This window comes from Elephantulus edwardii, unplaced genomic scaffold (genome assembly GCF_000299155.1).
Source record: "Elephantulus edwardii isolate Elephantulus edwardi_28Jun2011 unplaced genomic scaffold, EleEdw1.0 scaffold00304, whole genome shotgun sequence".
In the NCBI taxonomy this organism is placed as follows: domain Eukaryota; kingdom Metazoa; phylum Chordata; class Mammalia; order Macroscelidea; family Macroscelididae; genus Elephantulus; species Elephantulus edwardii.
The window spans coordinates 2,184,061-2,201,712 of NW_006400054.1; the positions used below are offsets into that span (position 1 = coordinate 2,184,061).

The 17,652-nt window shown below is 55.3% G+C and overlaps 1 protein-coding gene across 1 annotated transcript; it reads left to right on the plus strand.

Annotated features, from left to right (window-relative positions):
- Positions 1-7: 7 nt before the first annotated feature.
- Positions 8-17,652, plus strand: PLBD2 (phospholipase B domain containing 2). The gene is made up of 12 exons (XM_006901016.1): positions 8-285; positions 5,461-5,554; positions 8,069-8,227; positions 10,527-10,627; positions 10,847-11,061; positions 12,830-12,927; positions 13,939-14,099; positions 14,945-15,040; positions 15,300-15,371; positions 16,061-16,213; positions 16,667-16,829; positions 17,485-17,652. The coding sequence occupies exons 1-12, from the start codon at positions 8-10 to the stop codon at positions 17,650-17,652; spliced, it is 1,758 nt and encodes a 585-aa protein (XP_006901078.1).

Genomic DNA, 17,652 nt, shown 5'->3' on the forward strand with positions numbered 1-17,652 from the left:
GGACTCGATGTCCAGCTGCCCCGGCGGCCGCCTGGCCCGGGCACTGCCGCGGGCGCTGGCGCCGGCTCTGGTGCTGGCCCTGCTGGTCGGCGTGTTCCAGAGCGGCCCCACAGGCGCGATCCCGCCTTTGAAGAACCGCTGGGGACGCGAAGGGCCGACACCACCCACCTTCCGTAATCTCTCGGTGCTCCTGGACCCCGCGACCGGTCAGCTGCGCCTGGTGGACGGCCGTCACCCGGACGCGGTGGCTTGGGCCAACCTCACCAACGCCATCCGCGAGACCGGGTAAGGGTTGGCCTTACCTAGCGCGGGGCCGACCGGAGAAAGGAGTGCGTGGGCGCTCGGCCCATGACCTGGGCCGCAGGTGTAGGTATTTCTGGGGCCAGATCTTTTCTTGGTGAAAGTCTCGCTGACCCCTGGAAGCCTTCTCCCCACCTCTGAGGATACTACACCTCTCTCTGGGCTAGGCCACTGATGAGGGGGCTAAGGCCGCATCATTAATCTCATGGGGTTCTTGTCTCCATCCTGGAGTGAAATTCTGCTGCCCAGTGAGATTAATTTCCCGCCTCCGAGCTGCTGTACCCCTTCTGGGTCAGGTGCTCTGTGGCTCAGACTTGGAGGGTGTGCTCTGGCAGGGAGGCATTGGGGAGCCCTCAGAACTTCTAGAAGGGTTGAAGTAGATCCCATCAGGCTGTAGACAGAGCTGGGGTCCCTGTTCACTGGGGTGACAGTACCAGAAGGGACACATAGGTCAGTGGGAGATGGGGAGGGCAGCACAACGCCGGCTCTGGGTCCAGGCTGTGTGGGAATCTTAGGAAAGCTGACATCTCCTATTCCATCCTGCGCATGTCTAGTGTCCCTTGCCTCCTTCACAGACATGGCCCCCTGATACTGCAGCCTCTGCCCATTTTGCTGGCATGCCTTGCTTCCCCGTAAGTGTTGAGGAGACCCAGAATATAGAGGACATCCTTATTCTGGTGTTTGAGGCATTGAGGGAGTGTCAGATAGGTGGCTTGAGATGTGCTTGTGGACACAGGAGTGCCTGAGTAATTTTGGGAAGGCTTCCAGAGAGAAGAGCCACAGTGTGGTCTGGCCATTCTGGAGGGAACAGAGCTCTGTGGCTGGCTTCAGGGGTGGCCCTGACTGGGATCTGATGACCCATTCTCTGCTGACTCACACATGTTTTCAGTTCTGGGTAGCAGAGCAAAGGGACATGACTGCCCTCTGTTAGGATGACAGATAAGAGGGGCACAGGGGTGATGCCAAGCATAGGAAGGGGTCTGAGCCCTAGTTGGTCTCATTGTGCTGGCTGACCAGCCAGAATCCTTGGATTTCAGGGTCAGCCCCACTGCTGTGTGATCTCAGGCAAATCACTTCACTTCTCTGGCTACTTCCTCTCCTAAAAGCAGGCCACAACATCCTGGAAATTCAGTTGAACCACAGAACACATCACTCTTTATTTACCAGAAGAAAGACTGGATGAAAAAGAAAGGTGCAGCTGTTTATAGTTGGAGAAACTGAGGCCCGAGAGGGAAAGCCAGGTCTTTTTGCTCTCATCTCAGATTATGTTAGGGACCTCTCCAAAGTGCTGAAGAGCAGTGGTGTCTCTCTGGAGACTAAGGTGCGTCTGATACAGGCCATAGTCTTCGCAATCTCCTGTTATGCATCAGAGAGTTGGACAATGACCAAGGAGGATAGAAGGAGAACTGATGCCTTTGAGCTGTGGTGCTGGAGAAGAGTATTGAGAATACCATGGACTGCTAGGAAAACAAATAGATTTGTCCTGGAGAGGGTTAAACCGGGTGGCTCCTTGGAGGCAAGGATTCTGAGGCTCTGTCTAACATACTTTGGGCATGTTGTGAGGAGAGACAGGTCCTTGGAGAAGGACGTCATGCTTGGGAGGGTGGAGGGACAGCGCAGGAGGGGAAGGCCCTCTATGAGGTGGATTGATTCAGTGACTGGGGTAATCGGGATGGGAGTGTCAGAGACAGTGCGATTGGCACAGGACAGAGCGGAGTTTAGGGCTGTTGTACATAGGGTCGCTATGAGTCGCAAGCGACTCTACGGCACATAACAACAACAACAACTCAGATTATGGACTCTTTCCTGTCTAGTCTCATACTCCCTTCATTTCCGTGTCCTTTCCCCTTTGAGCTTTTGAGCATTTGAGTCTATGATGGAGAGGGAGGAAAATCATAACTGGAGTCCCATTTTATAGGCAGGAAAACTGAGGCCTTCAGCAGTGGCCTCCCAAGAACTCAGAGGTATGAGGAGAGATAGACATCTGGAGTGCCCTGATTCCTAACTAAGGGAGGCTTTGGTCATAGTGGTAACGCAGTATCTTTTGAGGACCTTGTTGGTGGTGGTGCCATTGAATCCTATGTCTCTGACTCACTGCCCTCCTGTTAATGACAGATCAAAACCTTGCTCTGTCACACGCCATCCCCGTAATCTCAGCCATGCTCATTATGGGCTTGTTGCCGGTTCTGTGTCAGTCTGTCTCCTTGAAGGTCTTACTCTCTTTCACCGACCTTTTACTTTTCCCAGCATGATGTCTTTTCTCAAGAAGAACCATGCCCAAAGTATGTGAGATGAAGTTTCACCGTTGGCTCTAAGGAGCACCTTGATTTCATTTCCTCCAAGATGGATATGTTGGTTTTTCTGGCAGTCCATGGGATCTGCCATGTGCTTAGCAAACGCCATGATTCAGTGGCATCAATCCTTTTTTTGCCTTCCATAGTCTCATCTAACTTTCACATACATGGGAAACCATTGAAAAGATCACTGCTTGTACCAGGCACACCTTAGTCTTTATAGTGACAGTCTTGCTCTTTAGCACTTTGAAAAAGTCCTTGATCAGCAGATTTGCCCAATACAACTTGTCTTTTGCTTTTTTGACCGCTTCTGCCATGGATGTGAAATGATGTCAGCCAAAGATTTAACTTCTTGGTTTACCTGGACTCAGGGTTCTTCCTCGTCCTCCAGATTCGGTCGATAATCTTGAGATTACTGCTAATAATCTCACGTTATTTGTTTGTTCTCTCTTGGTTTTATTCACTGGGTGCCAATTGTTTGTGCTTGGCCGCTAACCGAGAAGTTAGCTGTTCTAACCTCCAGCAGCAATGCAGAAGGAAGGCCTGGAAATCTTTTGAAATTACTTCAGCCAGGGAACCTGGTGGAGCTGCACTCTGCTCTCTGACACCTGGGGGCGCCATCAGTTGATTTGACTTGATGGTAACAGGTTTGGTTTGTTTTGAGCCCAAATGAGTCATGATCTGCTGGTTAACTGCCCCTGGCTTAGCTATCAAGATCACATGATAGGAAGACTTTACAGCAAGAAAGTAAAAACTGGACAAACAGTTAAAGTGCTGCCAACTTTTACTGGTTTTTTTTGGGGGGGGGTCCAACTTGTGCATGAGAAGGATGCTCTGGTCCCCTAGTGGCATGCAGTTCAAAACCACCATCTGCTCCATTGGAGAAAGATGGGCCATCTCCTCCTGTGTGATTTACTGCCTCTGAAAACCTGCTGGAGGGTCAGCTATGGGTCGGTTCTGAGACTCGGTGGCACCAACGACAACGTGTGTGAAAAGCACATTAGAACACTCATTTTCAACTCCCGCCAGTTTTGAACTCATGAAAGAGCAGTTATTTTAGGACCAGACAAATGGAGCAGACAAATAAAGCGCTTGGCTCCTAACAAAAAAATAGGTTGTTCGAACCCACTGGCCATGCTGCAGGACAAAGATGGGGGGCAGTCTGTTTCCATAAAGATGAAAGTCTTAGAAACCCTCTGGGCAGTTCCCTGCTGCTCCCCAAGTCTCTGTGAGTCAGAATGACTTGATGTCAGTGAGTTTGGTTTTGGGGGTGTAGGGTGTCTCAGAGGTGCTAATCAACACAGCAGCATGGATGTCTAGAAGCTGTTTGTCCAGCCCCCCACTTCACAAAGCAGCTTGCCAGTCTAGAAGCTGTTTGCTGGAGCCCCCCCCCCCACACACACACACAGCAAGGGCAGCTGCAGTGATTCAGGTCAGAAATGGCTTGTTATTTCAGCTGGAGTTTGCAGACAACTTAGCTAAGTGCCAGGGGTCCACAGCATGGTCTTCCCAGAACAGGCAGGGTAGGGGCAGCTCCGCCCTCTGCCAGCAGCATGACCTTTGGCAACAACAGGAAGAGCTCTTGTGGGGTAGCCCGCAGGGTGTGGTGCTGCTGACCCAAAGGCCAGGACGGCTTTGTTGACTCAGACCCACCAAGGGAGAAACTGTGGGCAGGATCCTTCCACTTTGATCTCACAGCCTCGGAAACCCAGCTGAGTGCTGCTGACTTACCACGCCAGCTCCGTGACAATGAGTGACCGTGACAATGAGTGACCGTGACAATGAGTGACCGGGCAACAGTTTGACAGAGCTGTTGACAGAGCATCCCCAACCCAAGGGCCTAACGCCCCTGGATGCTCCTGCATCCGGCTGCTCTGAGGACCTGGAGCCTCGTACCCCAAGGACCAGCGTGCCACCCGGGACTGTTGTCGCGACGATGGCAGAGACACAAGTGGGCAGTTAGAAACAGGAGGCACCCAGAGGTTCATCCTTGAGTGGACACGTTGTCACTTTCACCCACAATCCATTGCCCACACCAAAAAGGCAAACCCACTGTCACCGAGCTGGTCCTGACTCTTCCTGACCACACAGCGCAGAATAGAACTTCCCCGTCGAGTTCCCAGAGCTGTAATTACAGATGCGGGCTGCCACGTCTTTGTTCCTCACAGCGGCTGAAGGGTTCCAACCTGCTGACCTTTTGGTTGGCAGCCAGCTGCCCCAATTGCAGTTGCACCAGGACTCTCTTTCATTTGCCAAAGCCAAGGGCCGGAGAGGGCGCTTGGCCGGGGGCAGAAAGAGCTGGAGGCGTGGGCACAGGGAGGGGAAGGGTCCAGCCGGTCACGTGTGCAGTTGTGCAAATCTAGGCTCTGGCTTCTTGCTCCTCTGTTGGGTGGATGTGGTCGACCCGCCTTGTGGAGAGAGCATTCCGTGTGGAAGTGACAGACATCAATGTCCTGGCACAGAGGGAGCCCTCCCCACCTGTTCCAGCCAGGCCAGCTGCTGTCAGGTTGATTCAAGTTCATGCACAGTGTGGTACACTTGTGCTCCATGGGGTTGCCACTGGCTGGCTGTTCAGAACTGGAACGCCAGGCCTTTATTCCAAGGCATGTCTGAGTGAAGTCAAATGGACATATAGGTGGCTACAACTTTTTGGAGGGACTGTTTGATGATGTCTGTGAAGATGGAAAATGTGGGTGCACTTTGACTTAACAGTTCTGCTTCGAGGGTTTTCAACTGACCAGCACTTGAAAATCAACGAGCAGACAGTCAGTCATGTGAACCGCCGCCCAGCACTGCACTGTTGGTGTGCACCTGGGCGCCGGCTTTGTGAGTGTCCCTCTCACTGACCGATGTCTTTCCCCTCCAGGTGGGCCTTTCTGGAGGTGGGCACAAGTGGCCGCTACAATGACAGCCTGCAGGCCTACGCAGCAGGCATGGTGGAGGCCGCTGTGTCCAAGGAGGTAAGGGGTGCAACGGGAAGGGGCCACCACCAGCGGGGCTCCCCAGAGCGGGCCAGTGTCTGCAGGGTGGGCTCGGCCTTGGCCTCTCCACTTGCTTAGGAAGAAACCCCTCACAATGTTTGTCTTTAAAAGTTTTGTTATGAATCAGGAGCTCTGGTAGCCTAGTGGCAAGAAGCTGCACTGCAATCGCAGAGGCGTGTGGTTCGAATCCACCAGATGCTCTGCTGGAGAAGGAGGGACAATCTCCTCCTGTACCAGTCAGATCTGATTTGATGGTACACACACACAAAATAATAATAATAAAAAAATTTCATTATGAATCAACTGATAGCTGAACAGGTAGCCCTCATTTTGTTATGTCTCACAGACAGATATTTTTCACAAATTAAAGGTTTCAGCAACCCTGCATTGAGGGAATCTGTCATGCCATTTTTCTCCCAGCCTGTGCTCACCGCGTCACTGTGTCTCTGTGTCACATTTTGACCTTTCTCACAATATTTCAAACATTTTTCTAATGTTGCATGCTTACTAGACCGCCAGCCCAGCCTACTGATAATAAGTCGATTCCCAGCTGCTAGTGGATTCGAACCACTGACCTTTTGGTTAGCAGGCCGACACATTTTGCTCCAGTCCACCACCACTCCTTTAGCACACTACATCCAGGACCAGCGCAGTCCAGGCCAGGACGCAGAACTGAGCCACGGACATCCCTGCATGAGGGGAAAAATGAGGACAGTGTGGGTGTACTGAGGGTGGTCAGTTGTCCACTGTTTGTGTGTGTGGATGACAGACAGACAACCTACAGTCGAGTGTAAACAAACATAGTTTCTCAGGGGAGCTCTGGTGGCCGAGTGGCAAGAAACTGCACTGCAATCCCAGAGATATGCGGTTCGAATCCAGCAGGTGCTCTGCCGGAGAAGGAGGGGCCATCTCCTCCTGTACCAGTCAGATCCAGTTTGACGGTACACACACACAAAATAATAAAATTAAAAAAAATTAAAAAATTTAAAAAAACCCCAAAACATAGCTTCTCTTTTCACTGGAAAACAAACAAAAAATGCTTGTGCCTTGCTTTATTCAGTATTCACTTTGTTATGATGGCTTAGAACTGAACCCCTAAAATCACCGAGGTCTGCCCATAGAAAAGACAATCGTTTCTTACAGGAGAGGGCCAGGCTTGCTGGGCTGCTTCACTCGCCACCCCCCGGAAGTCCCTCTAATAACATATTTTCTTTCTTTCTTTTTTTAAATTGTATTGTGTGTGTGTGTACTGTCAAATTGGATCTGACTGGTACAGGAGGAAATTGTCCCTCCTTCTCCAGCAGAGCCTCTGGTGGATTCGAACTGCACACCTCTGGGATTGCAGTGCAGCTTCCTGCCACTAGGCCACCAGAGCTCCCTAGTAATATATTTTCAATTGTTGTTACGTGTTGTTGCGTTGGACCCGGGTCATAGCTGACCATCCATAGGTTTTCAGAGGTCATCAGTTGTGCGGGAGATTGCCCATCCTTCTCCCACGGAGCAGCTGGTGGGTTTGAACCACGTACCTTTGGGTTGGCAGCACAGCTCCTGACCACCGATCTGTCAGAGCGCCATTTTCCACTAGGTGGTGTAATGATAAAGATTGCCCACGGGGTAGGAGGTGTATTCCGGGGGTAACCCACGGCTTTGACCCTGTGAGCTCCGTGTTGGGGAAATTACAGCCCCTCATCCTCACTTGACGTCAGGCCTCAGCAGTGTCAGTCCTCCTTGGGTCCTCTGGGGGCGGTCACTTCTCTGTGTCCATTTCCTCAGCTGACCATCTGCATCTTCCTCACGGAGTTTGCGTGTCCGTGGGCAGAGTGTTTGCTGAGTGGTAGGTGTGAGCCCCTGACCACTCCCCGTGCATCTAAGTGATCAGCACTTCTGTCCTGCGGGCGCTTATGTTGGTCTGAGCCCCGCTTGGCTGGTCTTGCTGGGCCCACGGATACTCTGCCGGCGGCTGGAGAGCTGGGAGCGCTCTTGGACTTGGCTGCTGGGGCTGGGGCTCCCGCGTATGGTGGGGTTTACTTTATTCATGTGGAGAGTTTCTCCTCATTCGTGTGGTTGGGGCGCCATGCTCTTTACCAGCTAGCCCAGTCACAGGGCCTCCGGGCAGGGAAGGAGGTGAGGACTCCCGAGAGGCTTAATTGAAGCCCATCAGGAGGATGTTCTTGTGTTCCTTGATGTGACCTCAGTACTTTGAACGGCCTCTGGCACCTGTCAGGTACTCAAAAGAACGAGCAGATGGACTGGATACACGTATGGATGGAATCTCTGGTAGCCGGGGAAGTTTCATCCAGTTCAGACCTTGAACTCTGATGGCTTTGAGTAGAGGGAAACTCGCAGAGATGTTGGGTTCTCGTTGGGGTAAGAGGAAGATGAGGAGGAGGGTCCAGGGGAGGACCCCAAATGGGCTTAGGGGCCTTGAGCCTGTCTGGGGATGGAGCCCACCCCCCCAGCCCTGGCCCTCACCCAGCCTGTCACCCCCCACAGCTCATCTACATGCACTGGATGAACACGGTGGTGAACTACTGCGGCCCCTTTGAGTATGAGGCCGGCTACTGCGAGAAGCTCAAGCACTTCCTGGAGACCAACCTGGAGTGGATGCAGGAGGAGATAGACCTGAACAGAGACTCGGCTTACTGGCACCAGGTAGCTGTGGCTGCCACGCTCAGGGTGGGGGTGAGGGGCTTGGGGCTGCCACCATGGTCGTGGCTCCTGACGGTCCAGCTGGCTGGCCCTGTGACCTGCCCAGCTGCCCGGTCACCTGCGCCCATTGTTATCTCCAGCCCTTTTCCTCCAGCCTGTCTCTCACTCATCTGCTCCGTGTCCATCTGTGCATCCATCTCTCCACCTCCCTGATGGCGTCTTAGCTGTCCTGTTGCCAGAGACAGACCCACAGCTCACTGTTAGCACACCACTTGCTTTGTGTACAGAGGAAGCCACTCAGTGCCCAGAGAGGGTGAGGTCGCTGAGTAAGAGACAGTGAGGAAAGGGAGAGATCTGCAGGCCAGGCAGCCGGGGGTGCCCAAGTGTCCTTGTCCCGTCCTTGGGTGAGTGATGAAATCATGGCGCGGACTCCGAGTGTTCTGCCGCTGGGCAGCTGGACAGGTCAGCCCAAGCTGAGGGCAGTTATTTATGGAGTCTCTGAATGATCCCAAGCGTTTCAGCGTGTCATGCACGTGACAGGTTGTATCTGAAGACTGGCCGTCGGTGTCTGTCAGCACCTCCACCTCACTCAGAGCGACTTCGCTTCGTTCGTTCCCGGCAGTGGAATTCCCCTTGGTCCACCTGAGGCCCTGTTCATTCTCTTACTAAGTAGGATCTTCTACTCGTCCACCCACTTGTCCCCCCATCTACCTGTCTACGGATCTGCCATGTGACCCGGCCACCTGTCCACCCGCGGATGCACTTCCTCACCCACCCGCTCATTCACTGTCCACCCGCCCATCGTCTGTTCCTCCACAGCCCGCTCACAGCCCTGTCTGTCCCCCCGCCGGTGTCTTCATATTTCACTCTCCTCCTCATCTGCACATCTGTCACCACCTGCCCATCTTGGCCCAACTGTTGCATCATCCGCTCACCCACCCTGTTGGCCCAACTCGTGTGGTTGCCTGCCCATCCTCTTGTCCACGGTCCGCCTGTCTGTGTATCTGTCCTCCCATCCGCCTGCTCAGCCGTCTCTCCAAGCAGCCCATCTGCTCTCGGGCCCCGCCCGCTTCCCAGCCGTGCTGGCATCCCTCAGCCCACCCGTCTGTTGCTCCATCACATCCCATCGCCTCTCCTCCTGGATCTCGCTGTCCGGTGCCCTCGTGATGAAGCCCTGCCCCATCGCGTGGTCTCGGGGCCCCCAGCCCCACCTCCCACCGCCGTCTTTGCTCCCTGTGCTCCGGCCCCCACTCCCCAGCCTCCTTTCAGTTCCTTGAACTGTTGCTTCTCAACACGCTGTTCCTTCCCGCCCAGACGCCTCCTCTGCCCTCCAGCACCCTGTCCTTGGACTCTGTAGCGCTGAAGTGGGCACTACAGTGACTTGTCCGGAGTCAGACCTGTCAGTTCAACTGTGAGTTCCACACACAACAGGTGCATGCTGAATAACTGTGAAGATTTATGATGCTGCCTTGTCCATCCATTCCAGTCACCTGACTGACCTCTGTCCTCGCCTCGTCCATTCAGCCTCATTGGCCAGTGCCCTGCATCCTTCCCTTCTGTTTACCTTAGCCTTCTAGCCACCTGTTATCCATCCTGCCTGTCTCTCCATCCATCCATCCAGCCATCCGTTCGTCCATCCATCCATCCATCCATCCGTTTGTCCTTTCGTCTGCCCATCCATTCATCTGCCCATCTCTGTTTATTCCTCTGTCCATCTCTCCATGTTATTCCATCCATCCATTTATCCATCTATCTACTCGCCCTTGCATTCATCTCTCCAGCTGTCTGTTCATTTATTCATCTGTCTGTTTGTTCAGTCCACCCATCCGTTTACCCATTTGCTTATCCCCTTGCTGTTTGTCTGTCTGTCTGGCCATCCATCCATCCATCCATCCACCCACCCATCCTACAGATGCTAAGCCCCTGATGTATGCCCAGCACAGGCCAAGGTTGTTGAGGACAGAGCAGTGAAAGGACAGAAACCAGCCACATGAGACTAGTGTGCTGAGGTGATAGTCATAAGACTCAGAGCAGGGAACTGTCTGCAGGTGACCAGGACCAACCGGGAGACTTCCTGGAGGAGGTGGTTCCTGCACTGGTCTCTGAAGTAATCTTGGGTTGCTGGTTTAATGATTGGCATGGGGAGGGGTTATTATTTAATGAAATCAGAATTTCTGGAGCTGGGAGCCTAAGCCTGGCCTCTCCTGCTTCCTCAGGACCCCCTCAGTCCCAAGCCCCTCCTGTTGAAAGAGAAAGTATGAGCCCAGAGAAGAGGACTCACCCTCCCCCTGCCCTCCCCCAGGTACGGCTGACCCTCCTGCAGCTGAAAGGCCTGGAGGACAGCTATGGAGGCCACGTGAACTTCCCAACTGGGAGATTCACCATCAAACCCTTGGGATTCCTGTAAGTACCATCCAAAGAGTTGACAGGGTTGGGGAACGAGCCGCACACCTCACTCTCGCACAGACCCGTTCTCCAGTACCTGCCCTGCCACCTGCTGGCTGTACAGCCTCAGACGGGCCAGTGAACCTCCCTGAGCCTCAGCTTCCTCCTCTGTGAAATGGGTGCAGTAGCAGTACCCAGCGCAGAGGCAGTAACCCCTGCTGCCTCGGTCCCCCACAGCCTGCTGCAGCTCTCTGGGGACCTGGAAGACCTGGAGCCGGCCCTGAATAAGACCACGACCAACCGTGTGCTGGGCTCGGGTTCCTGCTCCGCCCTCATCAAGCTGCTGCCCGGCCAGCATGACCTCCTGGTCGCCCACAACACCTGGAACTCCTACCAGCACATGCTTCGTATGATCAAGAAGTACTCTTTCCAGTTCCACCAAGGCCCGCAGGGTGAGTGTGCGGGATGGGGAGCGGGAGCCAGGCGGCTGGGCGTTCCTGCGTGCTCCCGGGACACACAGGCCAGTGAGGAAAACAGTGGCATTTGTAATAGCTACACTAGGGATCTCTGGTGGTCTAGTGGTAAGGCACTGCACTGTCAGCCCGAAGGCGCACAGTTCATATCCACCAGCTGTTCCATGGTGAAAGGAGCCAGCCTCCTCCCATGTGATTTACTGCCTCCGAAAACTCACTGGAGTGTCCACTATGAGTTGGATCCGACTTGACAAGACACGATATCGTTGTAAATCACATGGTTTTCCACATTTCCTTTTCATTGTTCTTGTTGTTACTAGAGGAATTCTACTGATTTTTTTCCCCTCCTTTTCCTGTTGTGTACCATCGAATCGGATTCAACAGGCACAGTAGGAGGTTGCCCCTCCTTCTCCAGCGGAGCATCTGGTGGATTTGAACCATGCGCCTTTGGGATTGCAGGGCAGCTTCTTGCCACTAGGCCACCAGAGCTTCCTTTCTACTGATTTTTATACGTTGATCTTGTACCCTGCCACTTGGCTAAATCGATCATTTAGACCCAAGGGTCCTGTTGCTGTCTGCTGCCAGGTGGGACCAACAAGGAAAACCAAACCGAACAACAACAACAACAAAATACTCAGCAAACAAAATAGTAGCTTGGATGATGTAGGAAACTAGAGTGACCAAAATAGAGAGGGATACAAAAGGAATGAGAGTCCCAATAGGACACGGGAGAGGGAGAGGGGGGAAACATTCTGGTAAGGGAGGGGGGAAAGCTAGAGAGAAGATGGAAGAAATGGTGGGGGGAAGCCAGTAACGCCAGAACCCCACAAGAGCAGAAAATAGAAAGGAAAATCCATAAAACAATGGAAAAGGAAACATGAGAGAGAAAAGGGAGGGAGTTGGAGGAGCGTGGGCTGGGCCCCTGATTGGTGGGTAGAGGCCCGGTGTCTGGTCTGGGAGGGTTTGTCTGCTGGTCCAGCAGGAGTCTGGGGGTAGGTGCCCCGTCAGGTCAGAGTTTCTGCACGTTTAAAAGCTGGCTGAGGCCCAAAGCTGGGAGCCAGGCTAAGTCCAGCACTGCTCCTGGTGTGGAGGGTGGGCCACCCAGCCTGGGTGGAGTTTCTGCTGGCCGCACAGGTGCCTGGGCAGCCTGCCTGGCTGGCTTGGCTTTGCCAGTCCACGGGTTGCATGGAGGCAGGGCACCTGGGTGGCAATGGTTAGCGAGGAGAGACAGTTGCTGCCGAGCCTAGATGCCCAAGGACGGTGCACTGCCCTCAGGGTGTCCTGCTCCCAGTAGGACTGTGGCAAGGATACCCAGGGAGAGGCAAGGACCCCAGATAGAGCCAGTGCCCCACAACTTCAGCAGCTGGGTGTAGACCAGGCATGACGTGGTCTGCTGGTTTCCAGAGGGGTCTCTGAGGGTAGAGCCCTGCTCGCTCCCGGGACTAAATACAGGGTGGCCTCGGGCGGGGCCGGGGCCAGATACAGGCTGGCCTCAGGTGGAACCGGGATCAGATACAGGTGGCCTTGGGTGAAGCCGGGACCAGATACAGGCTGGCCTCTGGGGGAGCCTTGCCAGCCTCCTGATGGGGGGCAGTTGCCCAAGAGGATGTGGGGAACATGGATGGGCACACACCTTGCTGTGTGTCAGATGGCCTGCTAAGCTAAAGGACAAGGCAGGGCAGGACCCCCAGTGGGAACCTCCCAGCTGACCAGCCTATCCCCTGCCTCCACCCCACTCTCCCCACAGAGGACTCCCCGCTGGTTCCCAGCAACAATCTGGTCTTCTCATCCTACCCTGGCACCATCTTCTCCTGTGACGACTTCTACGTCCTCAGCAGCGGGCTGGTGAGTCTTCCTCAGGCCCCTTCATCCTGGGTCTGGTTCCCACAGCATTCGTTTCCATCAGACCCAGCCTCCGCCTTGTGCTGGGCTCTGGGACCGGAGGAAGCAGCCTGCACCCCGCTCTGCTGCGTCTGGCCCGAGCTGGTTCTTCTCCTGGTGGAGGCTTAGACCCCCCTAAGGAGGACTTGCTGTGATGTAGACCCCCAGGTTCCATGCCTGGCCCCCCCCTTACACCTAAGAAGTGGCCTGAGACGCTGTACATGTGACACAACGCCTTAGAAATGGCTGGTCTAGGAGACTTTTGGAAAGGCCCTTGACCTTGACCACCCCGCTGGAATGTCTCCTAGTGTTTCTGCGAGTTGAAGACAAAGCGGGCCCCTCACAGCGACCTTGCCCTCCCTCCTGCCGGCCACACAGCCTGTCTCCCCTGCTCCGGGGTTCTGAATACATGTTGTTTACCGGGTGTTGTTTTTTAGTCTCTTCTCCTGGCTGCGGTCCAAGCTCGTTTAGAAATCTGTCCCCCAGCACCCCAGCCAAGGCGGCGGGCCGCGATCGCTAGGGCAACCGTTGAGGAAGAGGAAAACAGCGCTCTGAGAAAGACCCTCTTCAGAGAGCTGCCCACGCCCCCGGCAGGGGAGGCCCCTCTGCCTCTCTTGCCCTCTTTTCCCATTTCTTCCTTTTTTTTTTTGAGGTGAGCATAGGATTTACTCCCCAGTGAGGTAATGGGTTAATAATGGTGAGCTGCTGTCAACTATCAAGTAACTATCAACTAGCTGACCCTCCTGTGGGTTTTCAGAGGCAGTTAATTGCAAGGGAAAGATTGCCCATCTTTGTCCCACGGAGCAGCTGGTGGATTTGAACCACGTGCCTTTGCATCGGCAACGCGTTTCCTCACCACTAAGCCACCAGAGCTCCCCAGTTGGGGCGTGGGCTTTTTTTCAACTGTTAACTGTGCAGTGTGCCACCTGGTGGCAGCAGCCCTTCAGTGCAGTGCCCCCTTCTGCCCTCCGGCAGGTGACCCTGGAGACCACCATCGGCAACAACAACCCGACGCTGTGGAAGTACGTGCAGCCCAAGGGCAGCGTGCTCGAGTGGGTGCGCAACATCGTGGCCAACCGCATGGCCTCCGATGGGGCCGCCTGGGCCGACGTCTTCAAGAAGTACAACAGCGGCACGTGAGTGGGCATCCGGCGCCGCACCCCTCTCCCCGACCGCCGGGAAAGGGGGCCAGAATACGAAGCCTGTTGTCATCTAGTTGATCCCAATCCAGTCCAAGTGCGGGCCTGTACAGCAGAGCAGCACCATCCCGTTCTGTAAGGATTACACTTGTCTTCTCCCCTGGAGCGGGTTTGAACCACTAACCTATTGGTTAGTCACTGAGAGCTTAACCCCTACGCCACCAGGGCTCCTTAAGAAAGGCACTCTGCTGGGCGGGGAGAGAAGTGCAGCAATGAATGAATGGAAATCCAAAATCTCTGTAAAAAAAAAAAGAAAGGCACTCTGCCCCCTGTTAATACTCAGACCCTTCCCCACCTCTCTCGGACCCCACTGTATCCTGAGACCCCTCCTTCATTTACTCCCTGGCGAGGGAACGATTTGCCCTCCTCCCTCTGTGCCTTCGCCCAGGGAGAGGCCTACTGGAGGGGGCATGGCAGGGGAACTTGGAGTTGGAGGGCTCTGGGTCATAGGGGTGAGCTGTCCGAGGAGGGGGACGTGGTGAGAGAGATAGGGACTGGGCAGGGTATGTCTTAGAACACCAGGCAGAGGAATGGGCCTTTGTTCTGATAAGCACTAGGGAGCCATACACTGTTCTGGATCAGGTGAGCAGCATGGCACGAGAGGGGTTTCTGGAAGTCTGGTCAAGCTGCAGCGTTAGCACGACTCTCTGATGGCCAGATACCCCCAGGCTCCCCCTTCTCCCCGTCCCATGATTCTGGGCCATGTGGAGTACTGGGCACAGAGGAGGCCAGGACAGTGGTCCCCAGCTCTGTTGAGACCTCTCTCTCCTTGGGCACGGCAGGTACAACAACCAGTGGATGATCGTGGACTACAAGGCGTTTGTCCCCGGCGAGCCCAGTCCCGGGAGCAAAGTGCTCACCATCCTAGAGCAGATCCCGTGAGTACTGAGAACCCAAGGGAGGGGTGCAGGGTGCCCCAGCCAGCGTGGCCTGCCTCGGCGAAGGTGCCAGAACCTTCAGGAAGGGCTGGAAGAGAGGGCAAGCCCTGACTACGCAGGGCCATGGCATTAGACTGAAGAGTCAAGGCATCGTCCAACCCTCATGGCAGTGGGGAGCCATCGAAGGTCCTTGAGCAAGGCAGTGCCCAACGAGGTCCCTTCTCTGACCTCCCCACCCTGACTTGTATCTTCGCCCCAGGGGCATGGTGGTGGTGGCTGACAAGACCGAGGAGCTCTACCGGAAGTCCTACTGGGCCAGCTACAACATCCCGTAAGTGCCCCCTCTGGCCCTAACCCTGCCTCGTTCCATGCTCAGCCCCTGTCCAACCCCTTCCTCAGCCAAGACAGGCCTAACTCCTTCAGAATACAGCTGCATGGCATCCAGGTGACCACCCGTTGTGGGTGGCCAGGGTGGCGGGCGCAGGTCCTGACCCTGTAACAGTCCTGCAGTGGGATCTGGTTAACTGTGAGCAGCCCCCACTTGTCCTTGGGACCCCACCTCTTTGATCAAATGCACTATGTTGTTTCTGAGTCTTAGGCTCACCTTACCCAGTAGCTACCAATGCTCACCCATTTCACAGATGAGAAAACTGAGGCCCTGAAAGATTGCCCAACTTTCTCAAGCTCCATAGAAATCGAACGGTGAATCTGGGGTTTGAACCATGGCTGTTGGACCCCAGAGCCCTAGCTTGGCCACTCCACCCACTACAAGTGGTGGCATTGTTAGGGGCTGTCTCATAATGACCATGTGACAATGGGTCTGAACCCTGTCCTGTCCTGTGCCGTCCTCACAGTCCTCCAACACCCTCAAGCCCATTGCTGTGGTCACTGTGTCAATCCCCCTGGTTGAGGGTCACCTTCTGGCTATTGTTGTCCCCTGAGAATCCTCTGGCATGATGACCTCCCTGACCATGGCGAGGTATACCCAGGGTTCCCAGGTGACCCGTGTCATCCCCACAGCTCCTTTGAGACTGTCTTCAACATCAGCGGAGTGCAGTCCCTAGTGGCCCAGTACGGGGACTGGTTCTCCTACAACGGCAGCCCGCGGGCCCAGATCTTCCTCCGAAACCAGTCCATGGTGCATGACGTGGACTCCATGATCCAACTCATGCGGTGGGCACGGGCTGGCGCGGGGAGCTTGGGCCTGGGAGCAGGGGGTTCGGTGGGCGACCAGGGGACCCTCCGAGACAGCTGTGGGAGGGGTCCCTGACCTCATGGTGCAGCGTGGAGACTGGCCATCGGATGGTGACCGCCGTGCTTGGGGAAGCGGCACTGGGCCTGGTCCCCACCACCTGGGAGGCAACTTGGAGTTCACACCGAGGCCGGTGGGGCCTGGAATGGTTTCCGGGATGGAGTTAGGGTCTCTCCTTGGCAGAAGGGGGGTCAGAGGCAGTTGGGATGAACGGTTTAGGGAACAAGGAGGGTAAGGAATGCTCGGGAGAGGAAACGTACTGAACAGGAGCCAGGCACCAGGACCCCAGACATGGAGAAGGGGCAGCAGAAGGAGGGGGTGCTACAGGGAGGCCCAGGATGACCCCCGATGGCCCCCAACTCCCGTCTCTCTAGGTACAATGACTTCCTGCACGATCCCCTGTCGTGGTGCAAAGCCTGCACGCCCCATCCGAATGCAGAGAACGCCATCTCGGCCCGCTCCGACCTCAACCCCGCCAATGGCTCCTACCCGTTCCAGGCGCTGCACCAGCGCTCGCACGGCGGCATTGACGTGAAGGTGCGCCCGCCCCCCACCCCCGTCAGGACCGGGGCCCCCAGGGCTTTGAGAGCAGGGCTGGGGTGGCCACCAGCAGGGCCCGGAAGAGATGAGGCAAGGGCAGAGGGACAGCGTCCAGGGTTTAGGGTACAGGTCAAGATTAAGGTGAAGCCAGGGTCAAAGTGTGGTCAAGGTCAGAACTGAGCTCTAGAGTAACCTTGGTGGTGCAGTGACTAAATGACTGACTGCTTGCCACAAAGGTGGACCCTGCTCTGTGAAAGATGGGGCAGAATGTCTCCATGAAGCCTTTAGTTAAAGAATTTTTATTTTTTAAACCTCAAAATATCCTGCCATTGAATGGATATGGACGTGGGTCAGTAGAGACACAGGAGGCGCTCAGAGCGGAGTTACCAGCCCCTCCGGCAGGGTTTCCAGCGCTGTCCATGACAGGCGCAGACTCACCCATTTTTCTCCTGAGGACCAGCTGGTCAATCTGAGCTACTGACCACTGACCCTATTTACAGCCTTGGAAATCCCAGGAGGCCGCTGTGCTCTGGCCTGTGGGGTCACTAGGAGGAAGGGACAGCGTAGGGTGGGGTCAGGACCAGGGGTGAGCTCAGGACAGAGCGTGCGCCCACTCTGAGCCACCTCCTCCGCCTCCCACCCCCACCTGCAGGTGACCAGCTCGGCTCTGGCCAAGGCCCTGAGCCTGCGGGCGGTCAGCGGCCCCACGTGGGACCAGCTACCCCCCTTCCAGTGGAGCACCTCGCCCTTCCGCAGCCAGCTGCACATGGGCCAGCCTGACCTCTGGAAGTTCTCACCCATTGAGGTCCGGTGGGATTGA

Bases quoted from the DNA above. Each gene is read 5' to 3' on its own strand.
- PLBD2 (XM_006901016.1), top strand. From the start codon at position 8: ATGTCCAGCTGCCCCGGCGGCCGCCTGGCCCGGGCACTGCCGCGGGCG. The intron at 15,041-15,299 runs GTGAGTACTGAG...TCTTCGCCCCAG, and splicing joins ACCATCCTAGAGCAGATCCC to GGGCATGGTGGTGGTGGCTG. The intron at 16,830-17,484 runs GTGCGCCCGCCC...CCCCACCTGCAG, and splicing joins ACGGCGGCATTGACGTGAAG to GTGACCAGCTCGGCTCTGGC.